The sequence below is a fragment of the Pecten maximus genome, chromosome 12, assembly GCF_902652985.1.
Source record: "Pecten maximus chromosome 12, xPecMax1.1, whole genome shotgun sequence".
Classification (NCBI taxonomy): domain Eukaryota; kingdom Metazoa; phylum Mollusca; class Bivalvia; order Pectinida; family Pectinidae; genus Pecten; species Pecten maximus.
Window position 1 is genome coordinate 54245 of NC_047026.1, and position 18609 is coordinate 72853.

The 18609-nt window shown below is 35.7% G+C and overlaps 1 protein-coding gene across 1 annotated transcript in view; it reads right to left on the reverse strand.

The window, feature by feature from the left end:
- Positions 1 to 1071: 1071 nt before the first annotated feature.
- The window catches only part of LOC117339977 (DENN domain-containing protein 10-like), a 34020-nt gene continuing 16482 nt past the window's right edge, over positions 1072 to 18609 (reverse strand). The window contains exons 5-8 of the mRNA XM_033901704.1: positions 15810 to 15950; positions 13060 to 13127; positions 9414 to 9508; positions 1072 to 1568 (exon numbers count right to left, since the gene is read on the reverse strand). Of these exons, the coding sequence (XP_033757595.1) occupies positions 1395 to 1568; positions 9414 to 9508; positions 13060 to 13127; positions 15810 to 15950 (478 nt within the window). The 3' untranslated portion in view covers positions 1072 to 1394. The remainder of the gene's footprint in view (positions 1569 to 9413; positions 9509 to 13059; positions 13128 to 15809; positions 15951 to 18609) is intronic.

Below are 18609 nucleotides of genomic sequence, written 5' to 3' on the forward strand. Positions count from 1 at the left end.
AAATTTCAACAAAACGTAAGAAAAATGCATGTTTCAGGGGGACATAATTAACTCATTTGTATCCCATATATTACACAAACTTGCCATGTCGTTTTGTTCACAAGTGTCTAAAGCACAAAATAGGAGCATTGGTTTGACCAGCTTTGACGTTATTATATGTATAAACGCTGTTTTTATTTTGACCTTGAATTGCAAATGGCGGTCGTGAATGATATCACACAAATACGGCATATAAGGAGGTATTTAAAACATCAAAAATGCTCTTATTAGACAATATAAAGTATTCTTGAAGTGGCAAGAAGACTTCTTTTATGAAAAAATGTTCAACCGTTGGGGTTTGGGTAAAATATGCCTATTTCTGAAAAAGGCTGCAAACTCACCAGTTTAACAAATTGACTTTGAAATGTTCTTCTTACTATGATGAGATGTCTTAAATGTATAATATAGGAGTATTGTTATTAACTGAAATGCCCCCCTTTAAGCCATATTTGTGTAAAAGTATTCACAGCCGCCATTTGCATTCCAAGGTCAAAACAAAATAAGTGTTTATACGTACATACAGTAAAATCCGGTCAAACAAATGCTCCTACCCTGTGCTATAGACACTTGTGAACATAACAGCTCGGCTATTTTTCAGGTTTGGTCATTTGCGTGACTTAGAATTATTCCATGCTACATCTTACCACAAAGTTACTCTATAGAAGAAACTGGTAGCATCTATAGCAATTTATTGGTGATTGTAAGAAGCTACATGTCCCAACAAACATTTTGGTATATTACATGACATTTTTCGTGCAAATCTTTAGGTATTTATTCGTGTTTGAAATTCAACATTATTCTGCTATATAGATGACCCTTAATCCTGGGGCTCTTGGTTATGGAGTTTAAAGATCAAGGTCATTCATTTGAACAAACTTTGAAGCATTTTGACCCTGCATGCTACCAGTCCAATATCTTAACTCTGGGTTATAAAAAGAAGTAAAAAAAGGTAAATTGTTTCAGAGGAACAACGCATGTCACATGACGAAGACAAAACAAAAAACCAAACAAAAAAACCCCCAAAACACTCCCTGACAGTAACACAACATCTTTTATTGAAATTTTTAATTAGGAATATATCTATAACTGAAAGGTTTCAACTATGAATGTAGTGATGGGCTGGAAGGTATAAAGATATTTAGTAAGTGCACAATCCCTATATGTCAGGGATATAATGCATTTAGTTTTGGGACAAGCATATGTTGTTACAGTTTGTCATATTTTTATTCTCAAAATTTTCAAAATGTAAAATTTTACTATTTATGATGTACTATATGGCAAAGAAACTATAATCACAGAAGTTATTTCACAAAGTTGATGAAGAAAAGTATGGACAACTTGATGAAGAAATGTTTTTATAACTTGACAAGTCCTTCACATGCTGCCAGAGAAAAGAGAAAGTTTTCCGTAGCAGGGTTCATTTTTCGTGCTCTCAATGTATCCAATGTAATAAACAATTTCCCATCCTCTCCTTTCTGAGCCAAACTCTTCAGGTTGTCTAAAAGTTCATTTGTCTTTTTAGCAACTTCCTGTAGAAAACAAATGACACATTAGTAATGGACAAATACATTAGTTTACCTTACAATTTACAAGATCTGTAGTTTTACAGCAAGTGTCAGATAAAAAAGGGATAGTTATACAGCAAATGTCAGATAAAAACGGGATAGTTATACAGCAAATGTCAGATAAAAACGGGATAGTTATACAGCAAATGTCAGATAAAAACGGGATAGTTATACAGCAAATGTCAGATAAAAACGGGATAGTTATACAGCAAGTGTCAGATAAAACGGGATAGTTATACAGCAAATGTCATATAAAAACTGAAGGGATAGTTAAATAAGAAACATAACACAAGTTATTTTGTAGGAAGTGAAAAATACATCAATTTATAATGTAGTTTGGACTCGAGCCTATTTACTAATCAGTATAACATCAGTACAGTGCACTCTGTCTAAACCGGACACCTTTGGGACCACAAAATAAAGCCGGTTTGTAGAGAGTTCCGGATTGTAGAGATTCTACTTGATATCGTCGTTGAATGCAAAAAAAAAAAACATTATAAAAGATATATTACAAAGAAGATGTCATTGTGCATTATTCATGCATATACAAAATTTGAATTGAATAACATCATTTAATTCAACACTGGCAATATTAATATGACACTATGTGTACTTTACATCGGTTGAAAACAATCACTGACCAACACAGAATCTGGACTCTTGGTATAATTGATCAGGTAACCGCAAAATTAAGTCAAATATGTTTAAGTTCGCATTTGCTTATGGCAAGAAAATAATTATATGCTTACACTAGACAATTATATTCTTTTTATCACATGTTTATTAAACCTAAATAAAACTAGAAATTGTTGGCTAACAATTTGACGGGCTTTTCACCTTCTTAGCATAAATGACCTAAAGGCTTGGTATTAACAGTTGATAGGTCGTCCATATTCTAGTTTTGAATTAATCTGGCATCTGAGATGAAATGTTTCAACAAATGTTGGACGAGGGTAGGTATTGTACGAGTTATCTCCCCTCGTCCAATTAACCTTATATCTCAGATGCCAGATTAATTCAAAAGGACCTACCGCGTTAATGGCAAATGTTACCGAAACACTAAAAACATCAAAGTCATCAGTATGACATGCTGCATCATACTTAGAATTTTTTGGAAAAAGATCGAAAAATGAAGATTTTCTAAAAATAGACTAATTTGACCCCATAACGAACTCTTTCATTTGACCTCTGACCTTAAAACTTTGGGTGAGTAAAAGCTAGCGCTAGGCCTTATCTACAAATAACATAATTACATGATCTTTGTAAAATGAATACTTTTTGAGTTTTGGCTATTTTAAACTTTTCAATATATGACGTCATAGCGGCCATATTGGATTTCGGACCGAGCCCAAGAATTCAAACTTTAGTCAGTGCAGTCTCATAGTCACATTGTCAAAGTTTGTGCTGAATCGTACAGGTGGAATTTGAGGAGAAAAATTAAAATGTGAATGGTCTTGTTACAAAAAAGAACAATGGAAATATTCAAAGTAGCATACCGTCTTAACGGCAAATGTTACCGAAAAACTAAAGACATCAGAATCATTGGAATGACACACTGCATCATACTACGAAATGTGTTTTGAAAAATATTGAAAAATGAAGATTTTCTAAAAATAGACAAACTTGACCCCTTAGCGAGCTTTTTTATTTGACCTCTGACCTTAAACTTGTACTATCTTAAAGTTAGCCCCAGTCGTTATCTACAAATAATATAATATTACATGACCTCTGTACAATGAATACTTTTTGAGTTATAGCTATTTTAAACATTTTTGGATATGACGTCATGGCGGCCATATTGGATTATTGACCTACTTAATTTTTACTGCCGTTACCCCTTTGTCTTATGCCTAATAACATGAACAAATAATTATTGGCATATCTCTTACCATTTTGGAGATTTGGATCGGACAAAACAAAATGCAGAATAATAATTAAATAAGTATTTATATAATAATCCGAATGTTTATGTTAATGACCTTAGCGACTAAACAACAACTGTTCTGAATACATAATGACAAAATTAGATGATCTGATCATACGGGAACATTGTACGATGTTTACTTGCCGAAATATACGCAATTTAAGTCCAATCCAAACCGCCTCGCAGCTTCAGGTCGCCATCTTTGTTAAAATCAAAGCATCTGTGCGTTTGGAAGAGTAAGTACTGCAAAGCTTCTAAATGATCTTGCGATACAAATTTTAAGATTATAATAGAAACGAAATATGGATTTTAAAATAATTTGATTTAAATTACTTATGCTTTTGGTTGGCAAATAGTAGCAAGTATTTACAATGAACTTTAACGTTGTACTCAGTACTGACCACGACGCTTTAATTTAGACGTTTTCTGTTTCTTTCGCTTCATTTCATTTAAAGAATTGTTTTAGATTTCCTAGTAATTTCGCGGGAAACTAATTTGATGACGTAGGAAGACCACATGCTATAGAATCAGGCATCTATAGTCGATAAGTGGAGGTTTGGAGTGGATAACACTTCGGTCCATTAGCTGTATGACATTTCGTGGCGTCGGTTACGTGACCCAGAAAACACGACGATAATAAAAATAGAAGACCATTGAACATTACCGGATTATTTTCGCAATTTTTGAGACACCATTGTGCTAAATTACAATGGAAAGTAACACTGATTTAATTCATAGCTAACGTATCATAATCTATATGTAGTTGGGTAAGACCTAAGCTTACTTTCGTTTTACAGTTTACGGATATTGTCATATAAATAATTCATCTTCTCAACCATAGTCGAATTACTTCACGGGATAGTTCTATCAAGTATATTTGTACTTCTCATGTACAGGGTGCATCTTTGTTTAAAATTGACTGGTCTGCAGGTGTGATCTGGCTACTCTCAGCAGACCCTGACCCCAGGGTCACGTTACTATTGTATCCCTTTGTAATGGATTACTACAACTTTCTACCTTCTGGAAGAGACGTGTATATGATATACCATATTTACGTGGATGGAAACTTCAGCATTTTAAATACTTTAATATATAAATACTTATAACCGGTAGCTTGTAATAATAATAATAAACAGAACAAAAACAATAGGTCTTCTCACCACTTAGGTGAAAAGCCCTAATAAAGAAGAATGCACAGTGATGAGATCAAAATGAGAGTATAAACAACAAAGATAAAAAAAATGTGAAAAGCCAACATACAAAATCAAGGTAAAGGTATTAATGAAAACAATTTGATTTGTTATAGAGTCCCTTATAAAGTTATATAATAATTCTGTTTCCAGAGAAATACTTTACAATCTACAGATAAATTACTTCTATCAAAGCTTATTCACTATTTCTAGAGGAATGTTCTGACATCTTAAAAACTTATTTTGTAAAGGTACTTATTTAGTAACATCTCTATGTTACAACTGTTCTGAGAACTGTTACTAATCAGTATAACATCTCTATGTAACAACTGTTCTGAGAACTGTTACTAATCAGTATAACATCACTATATAACAACTGTTCTGAGAACTGTTACTAATCAGTATAACATCTCTATGTTACAACTGTTCTGAGAACTGTTCCTAATCAGTATAACATCTCTATGTTACAACTGTTCTGAGAACTCTTACTAATCAGTATAACATCTCTATGTTACAACTGTTCTGAGAACTGTTACTAATCAGTATAACATCTCTATGTTACAACTGTTCTGAGAACTGTTACTAATCAGTATAACATCTCTATGTTACAACTGTTGTGAGAACTGTTACTAATCAGTAAAACATCTCTATGTTACAACTGTTCTGAGAACTGTTACTAATCAGTATAACATCTCTATGTTACAACTGTTGTGAGAACTGTTACTAATCAGTATAACATCTCTATGTAATAACTGTTCTGAGAACTGTTACTCATCAGTATAACATCTCTATGTTACAACTGTTGTGAGAACTGTTACTAATCAGTATAACATCTCTATGTTACAACTGTTGTGAGAACTGTTACTAATCAGTATAACATCTCTATGTTACAACTGTTGTGAGAACTGTTACTAATCAGTATAACATCTCTATGTTACAACTGTTCTGAGAACTGTTACTAATCAGTATAACATCTCTATGTTACAACTGTTGTGAGAACTGTTACTAATCAGTATAACATCTCTATGTTACAACTGTTCTGAGAACTGTTACTAATCAGTATAACATCTCTATGTTACAACTGTTGTGAGAACTGTTACTAATCAGTATAACACCTCTATGTTACAACTGTTGTGAGAACTGTTACTAATCATCAGTATAACATCTCTATGTTACAACTGTTCTGAGAACTATTACTCATCAGTATAACATCTCTATGTTACAACTGTTGTGAGAACTGTTACTAATCAGTATAACATCTCTATGTTACAACTGTTGTGAGAACTGTTACTAATCAGTATAACATCTCTATGTTACAACTGTTGTGAGAACTGTTACTAATCAGTATAACATCTCTATGTTACAACTGTTCTGAGAACTGTTACTAATCAGTATAACATCTCTATGTTACAACTGTTCTGAGAACTGTTACTAATCAGTATAACATCTCTATGTTACAACTGTTCTGAGAACTGTTACTAATCAGTATAACATCTCTATGTTACAACTGTTGTGAGAACTGTTACTAATCAGTATAACATCTCTATGTTACAACTGTTCTGAGAACTATTACTAATCAGTATAACATCTCTATATAACAACTGTTGTGAGAACTGTTACTAATCAGTATAACATCTCTTTGTAACAACTGTTCTGAGAGCTGTTACTAATCAGTATAACATCTCTTTGTAACAACTGTTCTGAGAACTGTTACTCATCAGTATAACATCTCTATGTTACAACTGTTGTGAGAACTGTTACTAATCATCAGTATAACATCTCTATATAACAACTGTTCTGAGAACTGTTACTAATCAGTATAACATCTCTATGTTACAACTGTTAAGAGAACTGTTTACTAATCACTATAACATCTCTATGTAACAAGTTTTTTTCTGAAAATGTGTCCTACTTATTTTAAAGCCCAATACTCCCAAAAAAAACTAGGACACTGACAGGTCAACAAGAATCCTACAGTGTGTCTGAATGGTCCTAGAAACTAAGTCACTGACACGTCATAAAGGATTCTACAGTGTGTCTGAATGGTCCTAGAAACTAAGTCACTGACATGTAATAAAGGATTCTACAGTGTGTCTGAATGGTCCTAGAAACTAGGACACTGACAGGTCAAAAAGGATTCTACAGTTTGTCTGAATGGTCCTAGAAACTAAGTCACTGACAGGTCATAAAGGATTCTACAGTGTGTCTGAATGGTCCTAGAAACTAGAACACGGACATGTCATAAAGGATCCTACAGTGTGTCTGAATGGTCCTAGAAACTAAGTCACTGACACGTCATAAAGGATTCTACAGTGTGTCTGAATGGTCCTAGAAACTAAGTCACTGACATGTAATAAAGGATTCTACAGTGTGTCTGAATGGTCCTAGAAACTAGGACACTGACAGGTCAAAAAGGATTCTACAGTTTGTCTGAATGGTCCTAGAAACTAAGTCACTGACAGGTCATAAAGGATTCTACAGTGTGTCTGAATGGTCCTAGAAACTAGAACACGGACATGTCATAAAGGATCCTACAGTGTGTCTGAATGGTCCTAGAAACTAAGTCACTGACAGGTCATAAAGGATTCTACAGTGTGTCTGAATGGTCCTAGAAACTAAGTCACTGACATGTAATAAAGGATTCTACAGTGTGTCTGAATGGTCCTAGAAACTAGGACACTGACAGGTCAAAAAGGATTCTACAGTTTGTCTGAATGGTCCTAGAAACTAAGTCACTGACAGGTCATAAAGGATTCTACAGTGTGTCTGAATGGTCCTAGAAACTAGAACACGGACATGTCATAAAGGATCCTACAGTGTGTCTGAATGGTCCTAGAAACTAAGTCACTGACAGGTCATAAAGGGTCCTACAGTGTCTGAATGGTCCTAGAAACTAAGTCACTGACAGGTCATAAAGGATCCTACAGTGTCTGAATGGTCCTAGAAACTAAGTCACTGACAGGTCATAAAGGATCCTACAGTGTGTCTGAATGGTCATAGAAACTAAGTCACTGACAGGTCATAAAGGATCCTACAGTGTGTCTGAATGGTCCTAGAAACTAGGACACTGACAGGTCATAAAGGATTCTACAGTGTGTCTGAATGGTCCTAGAAACTAGGACACTGACAGGTCATAAAGGATTCTACAGTGTCTGAATGGTCCTAGAAATTAAGTCACTGACAGGTCAAAAAGGATTCTCTTGTATGTCTTAATGGTCAGAAAAACAAGGCCACCGAGTGATTAGAAAGGACTCTGATGCCACTCCTAAAAACATGCCCTACCTTAGATAGAGGCCTAGTTGGTCTTTATCGCTCTCCTGGATAAATAAGTAATTATGGCAAAATACTTTAATTTAAATGATATTTCAAATATTTTCCTTCTTTTGAACTGCCTCTCCCAACAATGGTTCAAACTACAGGAGAGCCTTATCTTGTCTTTCTTGGATATTCAAGTAATCATAGCAAAAATATTTAAGGTCACATTAAAATTCTTTTTCTACCTGTTTTTATGAATATTCAAACTATGGTTTAAACCAAAAATTGTCCAAATTCAGTCATTCTTCAAGAAGAAGGAATGTAGAGGTTTTTTCTTTTCTTTATTTTGCAACATTTCCCCCATTAGAACCCCTCACTCCAGCCCCAAGGGACCTGTACTCTTGATTAATACAACACTAGATCTCCTTTGCCCAATTATGCTTCAAACTATTTCATCAAAATCCATTTTGTCATTCAGGACTAGTTGGGATTTAGAGGATTTACCTCAATTACCACTTAGTACTTTCTGACAAGTAGAAATTTAAAGTATTTGCTTCTATTTCACTTATTGAACCTGGCCCCACAGACTCCAGGGGGAAGATCACCATTTATGCAAAATCTTTTCCCTTCCCCAAAAGATCCTCCACTCATTAAAACGTTCTCACCATTAACTATATCCTCAATCTATTAAAACCTTCTCACCATTAACTATATCCTCCACTCATTAAAACCTTCTCACCATTAACTATATTCTCCATCTATTAAAACCTTATCACCATTAACTATATCCTCCATCTATTAAAACCTTATCACCATTAACTATATCCTCCATCTATGAAAAACCCTCTCACCATTAACTATATCCTCAATCTATTAAAACCTTCTCACCATTAACTATATCCTCCATCTATGAAAAACCCTCTCACCATTAACTATATCCTCAATCTATTAAAACCTTCTCACCATTAACTATATCCTCCATCTATTAAAACCTTCTCACCATTAACTATATCCTCCATCTATGAAAAACCCTCTCACCATTAACTATATCCTCAATCTATTAAAACCTTCTCACCATTAACTATATCCTCCATCTATTAAAACCTTCTCACCATTAACTATATCCTCCATCTATGAAAAACCCTCTCACCATTAACTATATCCTCCATCTATGAAAAACCTTCTCACCATTAACTATATCCTCCATCTATGAAAAACCCTCTCACCATTAACTATATCCTCCATCTATGAAAAACCCTCTCACCATTAACTATATCCTCAATCTATTAAAACCTTCTCACCATTAACTATATCCTCCATCTATTAAACCCTTCTCTCCGTTAACTATATCCTCCACTCATCACAGCCATCTCTAATTTAACTAGACAATTCACTTGTTAAAACCTCCTCTAATCAACAAGATATTCAACTTATTACTACCTGAACAATATCCTCTTCTGATAAGTTCACACTCTCAGCACATTGCACCATAAATGCTGCAGTGTCCTTGTGTAGCTTGCCCATTGCTAGTGCTTCTGAAATACACAAACATAAAAAAAGTGAAATCAAGAGGCCAATGGGTCTTAGCAGTCACCTTAGTTCTGATACGCATACTGATAGATAATGTTTAGATTTTTTATTAAGATTAAACACATCTTGCCCCTGTGACCTTGAAAGTATCAATAAAGGTTTATTTGTTTGAACGAAAAGAATGACTGGTCAGCAAGGGCCCTGTTGTGTAGCTATGAGGGATGATTGATATGTTGTGAGCCATGTATTAAAGGAGGTACTCAAGGATGCCCTTTTTAAGTCCTACTATTCTCTGACTATATAGGGCCGTGTACCCAAGGACTGCTCTCATTTGGTTAGTTTATATTGACAAGGTAGCATTCTAAAGTAAAAAAGACAAAGGGCTTTTGCAAAATTTGTGAAAGAGCAGTGATCCAATATTGACATAAAAAAGGTTTAACACCTAAGGATATCCACAATGATACAACACTAGGGAAAGATGTCCCTTCATATGCTACATTGTAGTGGCAGAATTTAAGCGCGGCCGACAGAGCCTTGAGGATGACCCCGTCCTGGAAGGCCTGTCAATGTTGCAACCCAAGAAATGGTCAGTAAAGTTCATGATATTGTTATGACTGACAGACAAGTCACAAAAAGATATATAGCCAGTGAAGTTGGCAATTCACAGGAAAGAGTACATTCCATTCTGACCAAGGATCTTGCAATGAGAAAGCTTTCAGCCCGATGGCTACTAAGACTTCTGACAGTTGATCAGAAGCACACCAGGCCCACATTATCGCATGCTTATCTTAACCTTTTTGAGGAAGATCCTGCCAACTTTCTTCAGAGATTTGTCACTATGGATGAAACATGGGTCCATCATTTTACTCCAGAGGCCAAACAACAATCGAAACAATGGAAGCACCTGGCTCTCCGCCGCCAAAGAAGGCAAAGACTGTTCTTTCAGGTTGGAAGGTTATGGCATACTATACTTCATTTCTGAGGCAGTTACGTGAAAATATCAAACTAAAGCAACGTGGAAAGATCACTAAAGGTGTGTTATTTCATCAGGACAATGCTCCTGTTCACATGTCTGTCATAACCATAGCTGTCATTCATGATTGTGGCTTTAAATTGATTGAGCATCCACCATATTCACCTGATCTCGCTCCATAAGACTTTCATCTATTTCCAAAACTGAAAACAGCTATCTTAGGCACCCACTTTCAGTCCAATGATGATGTAATACATGCAGTAGAGGACTTTCTCAACCGCCAAGAAAAGGAGTTCTATAAAAGTGGCATTGAGGTAATAAACATTGCTGGCAAAAGTGTATAGATACTGGAGGGGATCATGTTGAAAAATAATACAATATGTCCGGCAAAATTCAAATCCTTCAATATGAGGCTGACAACTTATCAATCAGCCTTTGTATGTATTCCCCATGATCATCAAGAAGCCATCTGCCTCTATCACATACATGTACTATGATGCGACTCTAACTTCTTTCCACCTCCAATTTGGCTGGACGGGAATCTAAATACCAGTATAATACTTACTTGTTACCTTCAATTTGATATCTGGACAGGAATCTAAATACCAGTATAATACTTATTTGTTATCTGAATCTTAAAAACCTAGCCCTAGAGATCAAATTTTTCCATAAGGACTCACACAACTAATTCAGTCAATCAGTCAATCAGCCAATCAGCTGCTGTTTCCCCGAAAACCACTCCCTAACAAAAATGTGTTACATGTACTTAGAGTAATTAACATATGGAATATGTATTTCTTATATATGAGATTAAGAGTAATGTCTTAAGACTCAAAAAAAACAAAAATATGCTCCTATTGGAAATAAAATGACAGGATTAAAGGGGAAAAAAGAGGGCCTGTATCGCTCACCTGGTTGGATTTGACCATATGTCGAAATAATGTTCATGTTCAATTTGTTAATATCTATATTGGTTGATGTCAAACAATGCTATATATGGTTATGGGGTGGGGATCTCAATAGTTTCCATAATATAACCAAGAAACTAAGATCCTAGGCGTGGGGAAAGACCCTAGGGCCTATTTTTAGATCATAATTGTGTTTATCTCTTTATGCTCAACAATGCTATATATGGTAAAAGGGTGGGGATCCCAACGGTTTCAAAGATATAACAAAGAAACTAAGTCCCTAGGGGTGGGGAAAGACCCCAGGGCCTATATCTATAACAGGATTGTGTTTATCTCTTGATATCCAGCAATGCAGAGCCGTGGTAACCGAGTGGTTAAGGTGTACCAACATTTTATCACTAGCCCTCCACCTCGGGGTTGCAAGTTCAAAACCCACGTGGGGCACTGGTACCTGGTACTGACCATAGGTCAGTGGTTTTTCTCCGGGTACTCTGGCTTTCCTCCACATCCAAAACCAGGCACAGGCACATCCTAAAATAACCTGACTAAATCCAGCAATGCTATATTTAAAATATACTGGCCAGTAATACTGGTCAGACCCAGCCTCTGTAATACTGGTCAGACCCAGCCTCTGTAATACTGGTCTGACCCAGCCTCTGTAACACTGGTCTGACCCAGCCTCTGTAACACTAGTCAGACCCAGACTCTGTAACACTGGTCAGACCCAGCCTCTGTAACACTGGTCAGACCCAGCCTCTGTAACACTGGTCAGACCTAGCCTCTGTAATACTAGTCTGACCCAGCCTCTGTAACACTAGTCAGACCCAGCCTCTGTAACACTAGTCTGACCCAGCCTCTGTACTACTGGTCAGACCCAGCCTCTGTACTACTGGTCAGACCCAGCCTCTGTAACACTGGTCTGACCCAGCCTCTGTAATACTGGTCAGACCCAGCCTCTGTAACACTAGTCAGACCCAGCCTCTGTAACACTGGTCAGACCCAGCCTCTGTAACACTAGTCAGACCCAGCATCTGTAACACTAGTCTAACCCAGCCTCTGTAACACTAGTCTGACCCAGCCTCTGTAACACTGGTCAGACCCAGCCTCTGTAATACTGGTCAGACCCAGCCTCTGTAATACTGGTCAGACCCAGCCTCTGTAACACTGGTCAGACCCAGCCTCTGTAACACTGGTCAGACCCAGCCTCTGTAATACTGGTCAGACCCAGCCTCTGTAACACTGGTCAGACCCAGCCTCTGTAACACTAGTCAGACCCAGCCTCTGTAACACTGTTCAGACCCAGCCTCTGTAACACTGGTCAGACCCAGCCTCTGTAATACTGGTCAGACCTAGCCTCTGTAACACTGGTCAGACCCAGACTGTGTAATACTGGTCAGACCCAGCCTCTGTAACACTGGTCAGACCCAGCCTCTGTAACACTGGTCAGACGTACCCTATGAATCATATGTGCTAAGCATGCCAGATATATCAGTAATGGAAGTATGAGCCTCTTTCAACATTGCTGAGAAGTTAGATAAGTGTTATCATTGATCGCACCAGTCAGTCTTTAAATTAAACTACCTTCCAAATCAATAATTAGCAATTTAGGTTATAGTTTAAAATGAACTAACAACCTTCAGTTCCATTCAATTAATATGTATGTTGTTTACAATACCTTTGGCTTGTGTTGCTATAGAGACTTGGCCTGAAGTTGGATTCACATAAACATCATACAAGTCATTCCTTTAAAGAAATAAAGAGAAAAGATACAGAAATCAAGAAACAAAAACAAGCATAAAAGTATTGTATACATGTCTCCTACTGGCTCCCGCCAGCTAATACAATGTAATGCCCATGGGGACTGTATCGCTCACCTGGTTGGATTTGATCAAACGTCAAAATAATGTTCATGTTCATTTTGTAAATAGCTTTATTTGTCGATCTCGAACAATGCTATATAAGGTTATAGTGTGGGGATCTCAACAACTTAATAACCCAGAAATGAAGTCCAGACTCTCTAAGGGTGTGAAAAGAACCTAGGGATTGTTTTTACAACATGATTGTGTCTAAAGAAACTAAGTCCCTTTGGCTGTGGGAAAGACCCTTTGGCCTAATTGGTCAGGATTGTGTTGATCCCTTGACGTTCAGCTATGCTATACCAGGTTATGGGATGGGAATCTCAATAGTTTCAAAACTACAACTGTCGCCAGGATGGCTGACTGACTAATAACCCCTCCCCAATCTGCATGAGTCAATGGGCAACTGGAACTGTTATCTAGAGGCTAACTAAGATAACATGTACATGCCCCTATTTCTAAAATTCAGAATGGCTGGAATATGTGTTGTTCATAATAAAGAGAATTTCGTCATAAGTTTTCTTGAGATCAGTCAACAGGTTTTTTGGAAAAGTTATCTTCTGGACAATAAAAACCTGTTTATATTGACCAGTTACCATGGCAACAAAAATTTGGAAATTAAACAGCTGCATGCACATCTGCAAATGTTCCCTAACATTCCTGTAAAGTTTTGTAAAAATCAAAAAATTGAATTTTAACAGCTGCATGCACATCTGCACATGGTCCTCTATATTTGTGTGCATTGGAATCGGCCCACCAGTTTAGGAGGAGTTGTCCGGACAAGATGTGTCTACAGACAGATGGATGGATGGACAGACAGACGGACGGACAACCCATTTCCAGTATACACCCCCTCCCCAACTTTGTTGTGGGGGTATAAATATAACCAAGACACTACAGGTAAATCCTTAGGGGTGTGGAAAGACCCCAGGGCCCATTTTTACATCAGGATTGTTTTTATCTCTTGATGCCCAACAATGCTATTTATGGTTATGGGGTGGGGCTCTCAACAGTTTCAAAAATATAACCAAGAAACTAAGTCCCTATGGGTGGAGAAGACCCCAGGGCCTATATCTAAAACATGATTTTGTTGATCTCTTTATGCCCATCAATGCTATGTATGGTTATAGGGAGGAGATCTAAATGGTTTCTAAGATATATCAAAGAAGCATAGTATGCAGGGATGGGGAAAGACCCCCGGACATATTTATGGGTTGGTCAGAGTTATGTACTAAAATGTTTCCCTTCCCCAAGGATGTTTCTGATCAAATTTGATTAAAATCCATCAATAACTTTATGACTAGTAGCAATTTAAAGAATTACCTCTATTTCCCCAATTAGGCCCTGTCCCTCTGGCCCCTGGGGGATCAGAGTCACCATTCATGCAAAATCTGTTCACCTTCCCCATATGATGTTTATAAATTGGGTTTGAATCCATAAGTAACTTTTAGACTTGCAGCAATTTGAAGGAATTACCTTTGTTTCCAATATTGAACCCCGCCCCTTTGGCCCTTTGGGGGTCAGAGTCACAATTTATGCAAAATCTATTCCCCTTCCCGAAGGATGTTTCTGACCAAATTGGCCCAGGTGAGTTAACAAGAGACCCAATGGGCCTGTATCGCTCACCTGGCACCTTTGAAATTGATCTAGGTCATTTTCTACAGATATTATGCTGATTACCACTTTATTCAAATATCAGATCAGGTTAGGTTTAAATTTCCCAGCCCTTCATTATTGGCTTAATATCAGGACTCGTGGTTATTGAGAAGAAGTTGTTTGAAGATTTAGTCCTATTTGATCCAAATGACCTTGAATGTAGGTCAAGGTCATTGATTTGAATAAACCTGGTAGCCATCCACCCCCCCCCCCCCCCCCCCCCCCCCCCCCAGGATCATCTCAGGATCATTTCTGGTAAGTTTGAGCTGAATCCCACTTAATAGGTGTTATGCAGTAAAATCAAAATTGTGCAATCATGTTACAAATGGGCGCCATGGCTGCCATATCAAAGTTTTTAAGAGGCTGAAAAATAATAACACTTTGTTGGCTCACGTTCCACAGCATTCTCACTGATTTCTAGCTCAATGGCACCAGTGGAACTGGAGAAGAAGTTTAAAATGTGTTTTTCAAGATGGCTGCCATAGTGGCCATCTTGGATTTAGGACCGACCCGAAACAAGAAGTTTGAAATGTGAAAACTTTATGCACGGCGGACTGCGCATGGTGGATGATGATGGACGAAGCACGATGACCAGAGGTCATCCTGACCCTTTGGGTCAGATGACCTAAAAACAGTAACAGTATAACCTTGACTTTGAACCAACAACCCTGAAACTTGAACTTGTTTGAGAAATTATGGTCCTTGATTTTTTCTCTGTTCACAGTTTTAATAATTTAAACCTTTTAATGTTTTTGTAAGCGCTTATTAGATCAAGTATGGTAATAAAGGTGGGTATACTACAAAATTTCAGGATTTTGTAAACAAGATGGTATATAACCAGGATATCTGTTTGTCACTAGGACATTATCAAATCCCAGCCCTGGCATTCACATTAAGTCCTAACAATACTAACCTCCCTTCTAATGATGCATCTGTAAATCCTGCTACATAAGAGTTAGCTCCCTTTAAAAGTTCCAATTCCTGTTCACTCAGCTCTATGAATGGAAATGCTATATTCCAGTTTTTCCGATGCCAAACCAGTGCAGGAAGTGATCTAAAAAGATATGGGAACAAGTACTAATGGTAATGAGCAGCATTACATATATCCCCGAAATGATCCCCGCAGTTGTAAATATAGTAGCCGATATCACAATAGTGGTTGTGTCATATCTATCACATTTCAACAAAATCAGGCAATATTTTTTCTAAAAATCAAAGGACAGGAAATGGCTATTTAGTTGAAATGTGAAACTTAAGTAACAGAAGTGATCATTATCCAATCTTTTTACCCAAGGTGAAATTATTGATTTAAATAAGCGATAGTGCAATTTTCATCTCAGGCCAAAGTTTTTATTATCCATGATACACCTGACAGAAATTAGAGATTTCAATTTTGACCAATCAAAGGCAAGTAAATGCTGGCCATTTTGTTTATTGCAAAGTTGTTTTCCTAATGCCTATTACACCTGTGCAGTGCACCAAAATTCTAACAATATCTAAATTTCTACCAATCAGTTGGCTCAATTTTATTTCAATCATGACCAATTTGTGTGTCTGCGAACATAAAAATAAACAAAAACAAGCAACAGTCGAAGACTTCTTCCATCAAATTTAACATTATTTCTAATAGATTGTGAAAATATTATGATTTTGGAACCAATTTGAAGTATTTTTCCATTCCCTAAGGATTTCAATATAACCGGGTTTGACTGTATTATATGATATGTAATATTGCATGTATGAATGTATTATATGATACTTGGCATTATATGTATGTGTGTACTATATGATATTTAATATTATATGTATGTGTGTACTATATGATATTTAATATTGTATGTATGTGTACTATATGATATTTAATATTATATGTATGTGTACTATATGATATTTAATATTGTATGTATGTGTGCATCATATTATATTTAATATTGTATGTATGTGTGCATCATATTATATTTAATATTGTATGTATGTGTGTACTATATGATATTTAATATTGTATGTATGTGTGTACTATATGATATTTAATATTGTATGCATGTGTACTATATGATATTTAATATCGTATGTATGTGTGTACTATATGATATTTAATATTGTATGCATGTGTACTATATGATATTTAATATTGTATGTATGTGTGTACTATATGATATTTAATATTGTATGTATGTGTGCATCATATTACATTTAATATTGTATGTATGTGTGTACTATATGATATCTAATATTGTATGTATGTGCATACTATATGATATTTAATATTGCATGTATGTGTACTATATATTTAATATTGTATGTATGTGTGCATCATATTACATTTAATATTGTATGTATGTGTGCATCATATTACATTTAATATTGTATGTATGTGTGCATCATATTACATTTAATATTGTATGTATGTGTGTACTATATGATATTTAATATTGTATGTATGTGTGCATCATATTACATTTAATATTGTATGTATGTGTGTACTATATGATATTTAATATTGTATGTAAGTGTGTACTATATGATATTTAATATTGTATGTAAGTGTGTACTATATGATATTTAATATTGTATGTATGTGTACTATATGATATTTAATATTGTATGTATGTGTGTACTATATGATATTTAATATTGTATGTAAGTGTGTACTATATGATATTTAATATTGTATGTAAGTGTGTACTATATGATATTTAATATTGTATGTATGTGTACTATATTACATTTAATATTGTATGTATGTGTGTACTATATGATATTTAATATTGTATGTATGTGTGCATCATATTACATTTAATATTGTATGTATGTGTGTACTATATGATATTTAATATTGTATGTAAGTGTGTACTATATGATATTTAATATTGTATGTAAGTGTGTACTATATGATATTTAATATTGTATGTATGTGTACTATATGATATTTAATATTGTATGTATGTGTGTACTATATGATATTTAATATTGTATGTAAGTGTGTACTATATACCTAATATTATATGTGTGTAATACATGATTCTAATTTTTTTTCAGGCAAACACTCTTCATTTCATGATCACTAAGCATACCCAGTTTTAAGGAAAACAGTCAGAAAATGTATGAGGAGAGCTCCACACAAAAATCAAACAATTAAATAAAGAATGGGCAAGAACATTTGCATAGCTAAATTACAGGGCAACACAACATCATATCATGAATATTAAGCCTACCAAGTATCAAAGAATTCGGTCAAAATGCATATCTCAAGATAAGATTCAATTACTAGAAATAAACAAAGAGCAATACCTTTTGCAACAATGGCTCACCTGCTATCCACTGATCCTTTTTATACATAATTCAGAACAAGTGTATCAGAGACCATACAAAACTTGGTAGCCCTTCACCCAAGCATGCTACTGACCCAATATCAACTCCCTCAGCCTATTGCATATTGAGAAGAAGTTGTTTAAAGATTTTAGCCTATTAAACCTCTGTGGCCTTGAATGAAGGTCAAGGTCATTTATTTGAACAAATCTGGTAGCCCTTTACTCCAGCATGCTACAGATCAAATATCAAGTCCCTTGGCTGAAACTTGATGTACAAAGGTTGTTCAAATTATATGACACATACTTCTGAAGTTAATATCATTCAACACTCAAATCTAAACAATCCCTGGGGTTCAAACTTACCGTACACTCAATCTAAACAATCTATGGGGTTCAATCTTA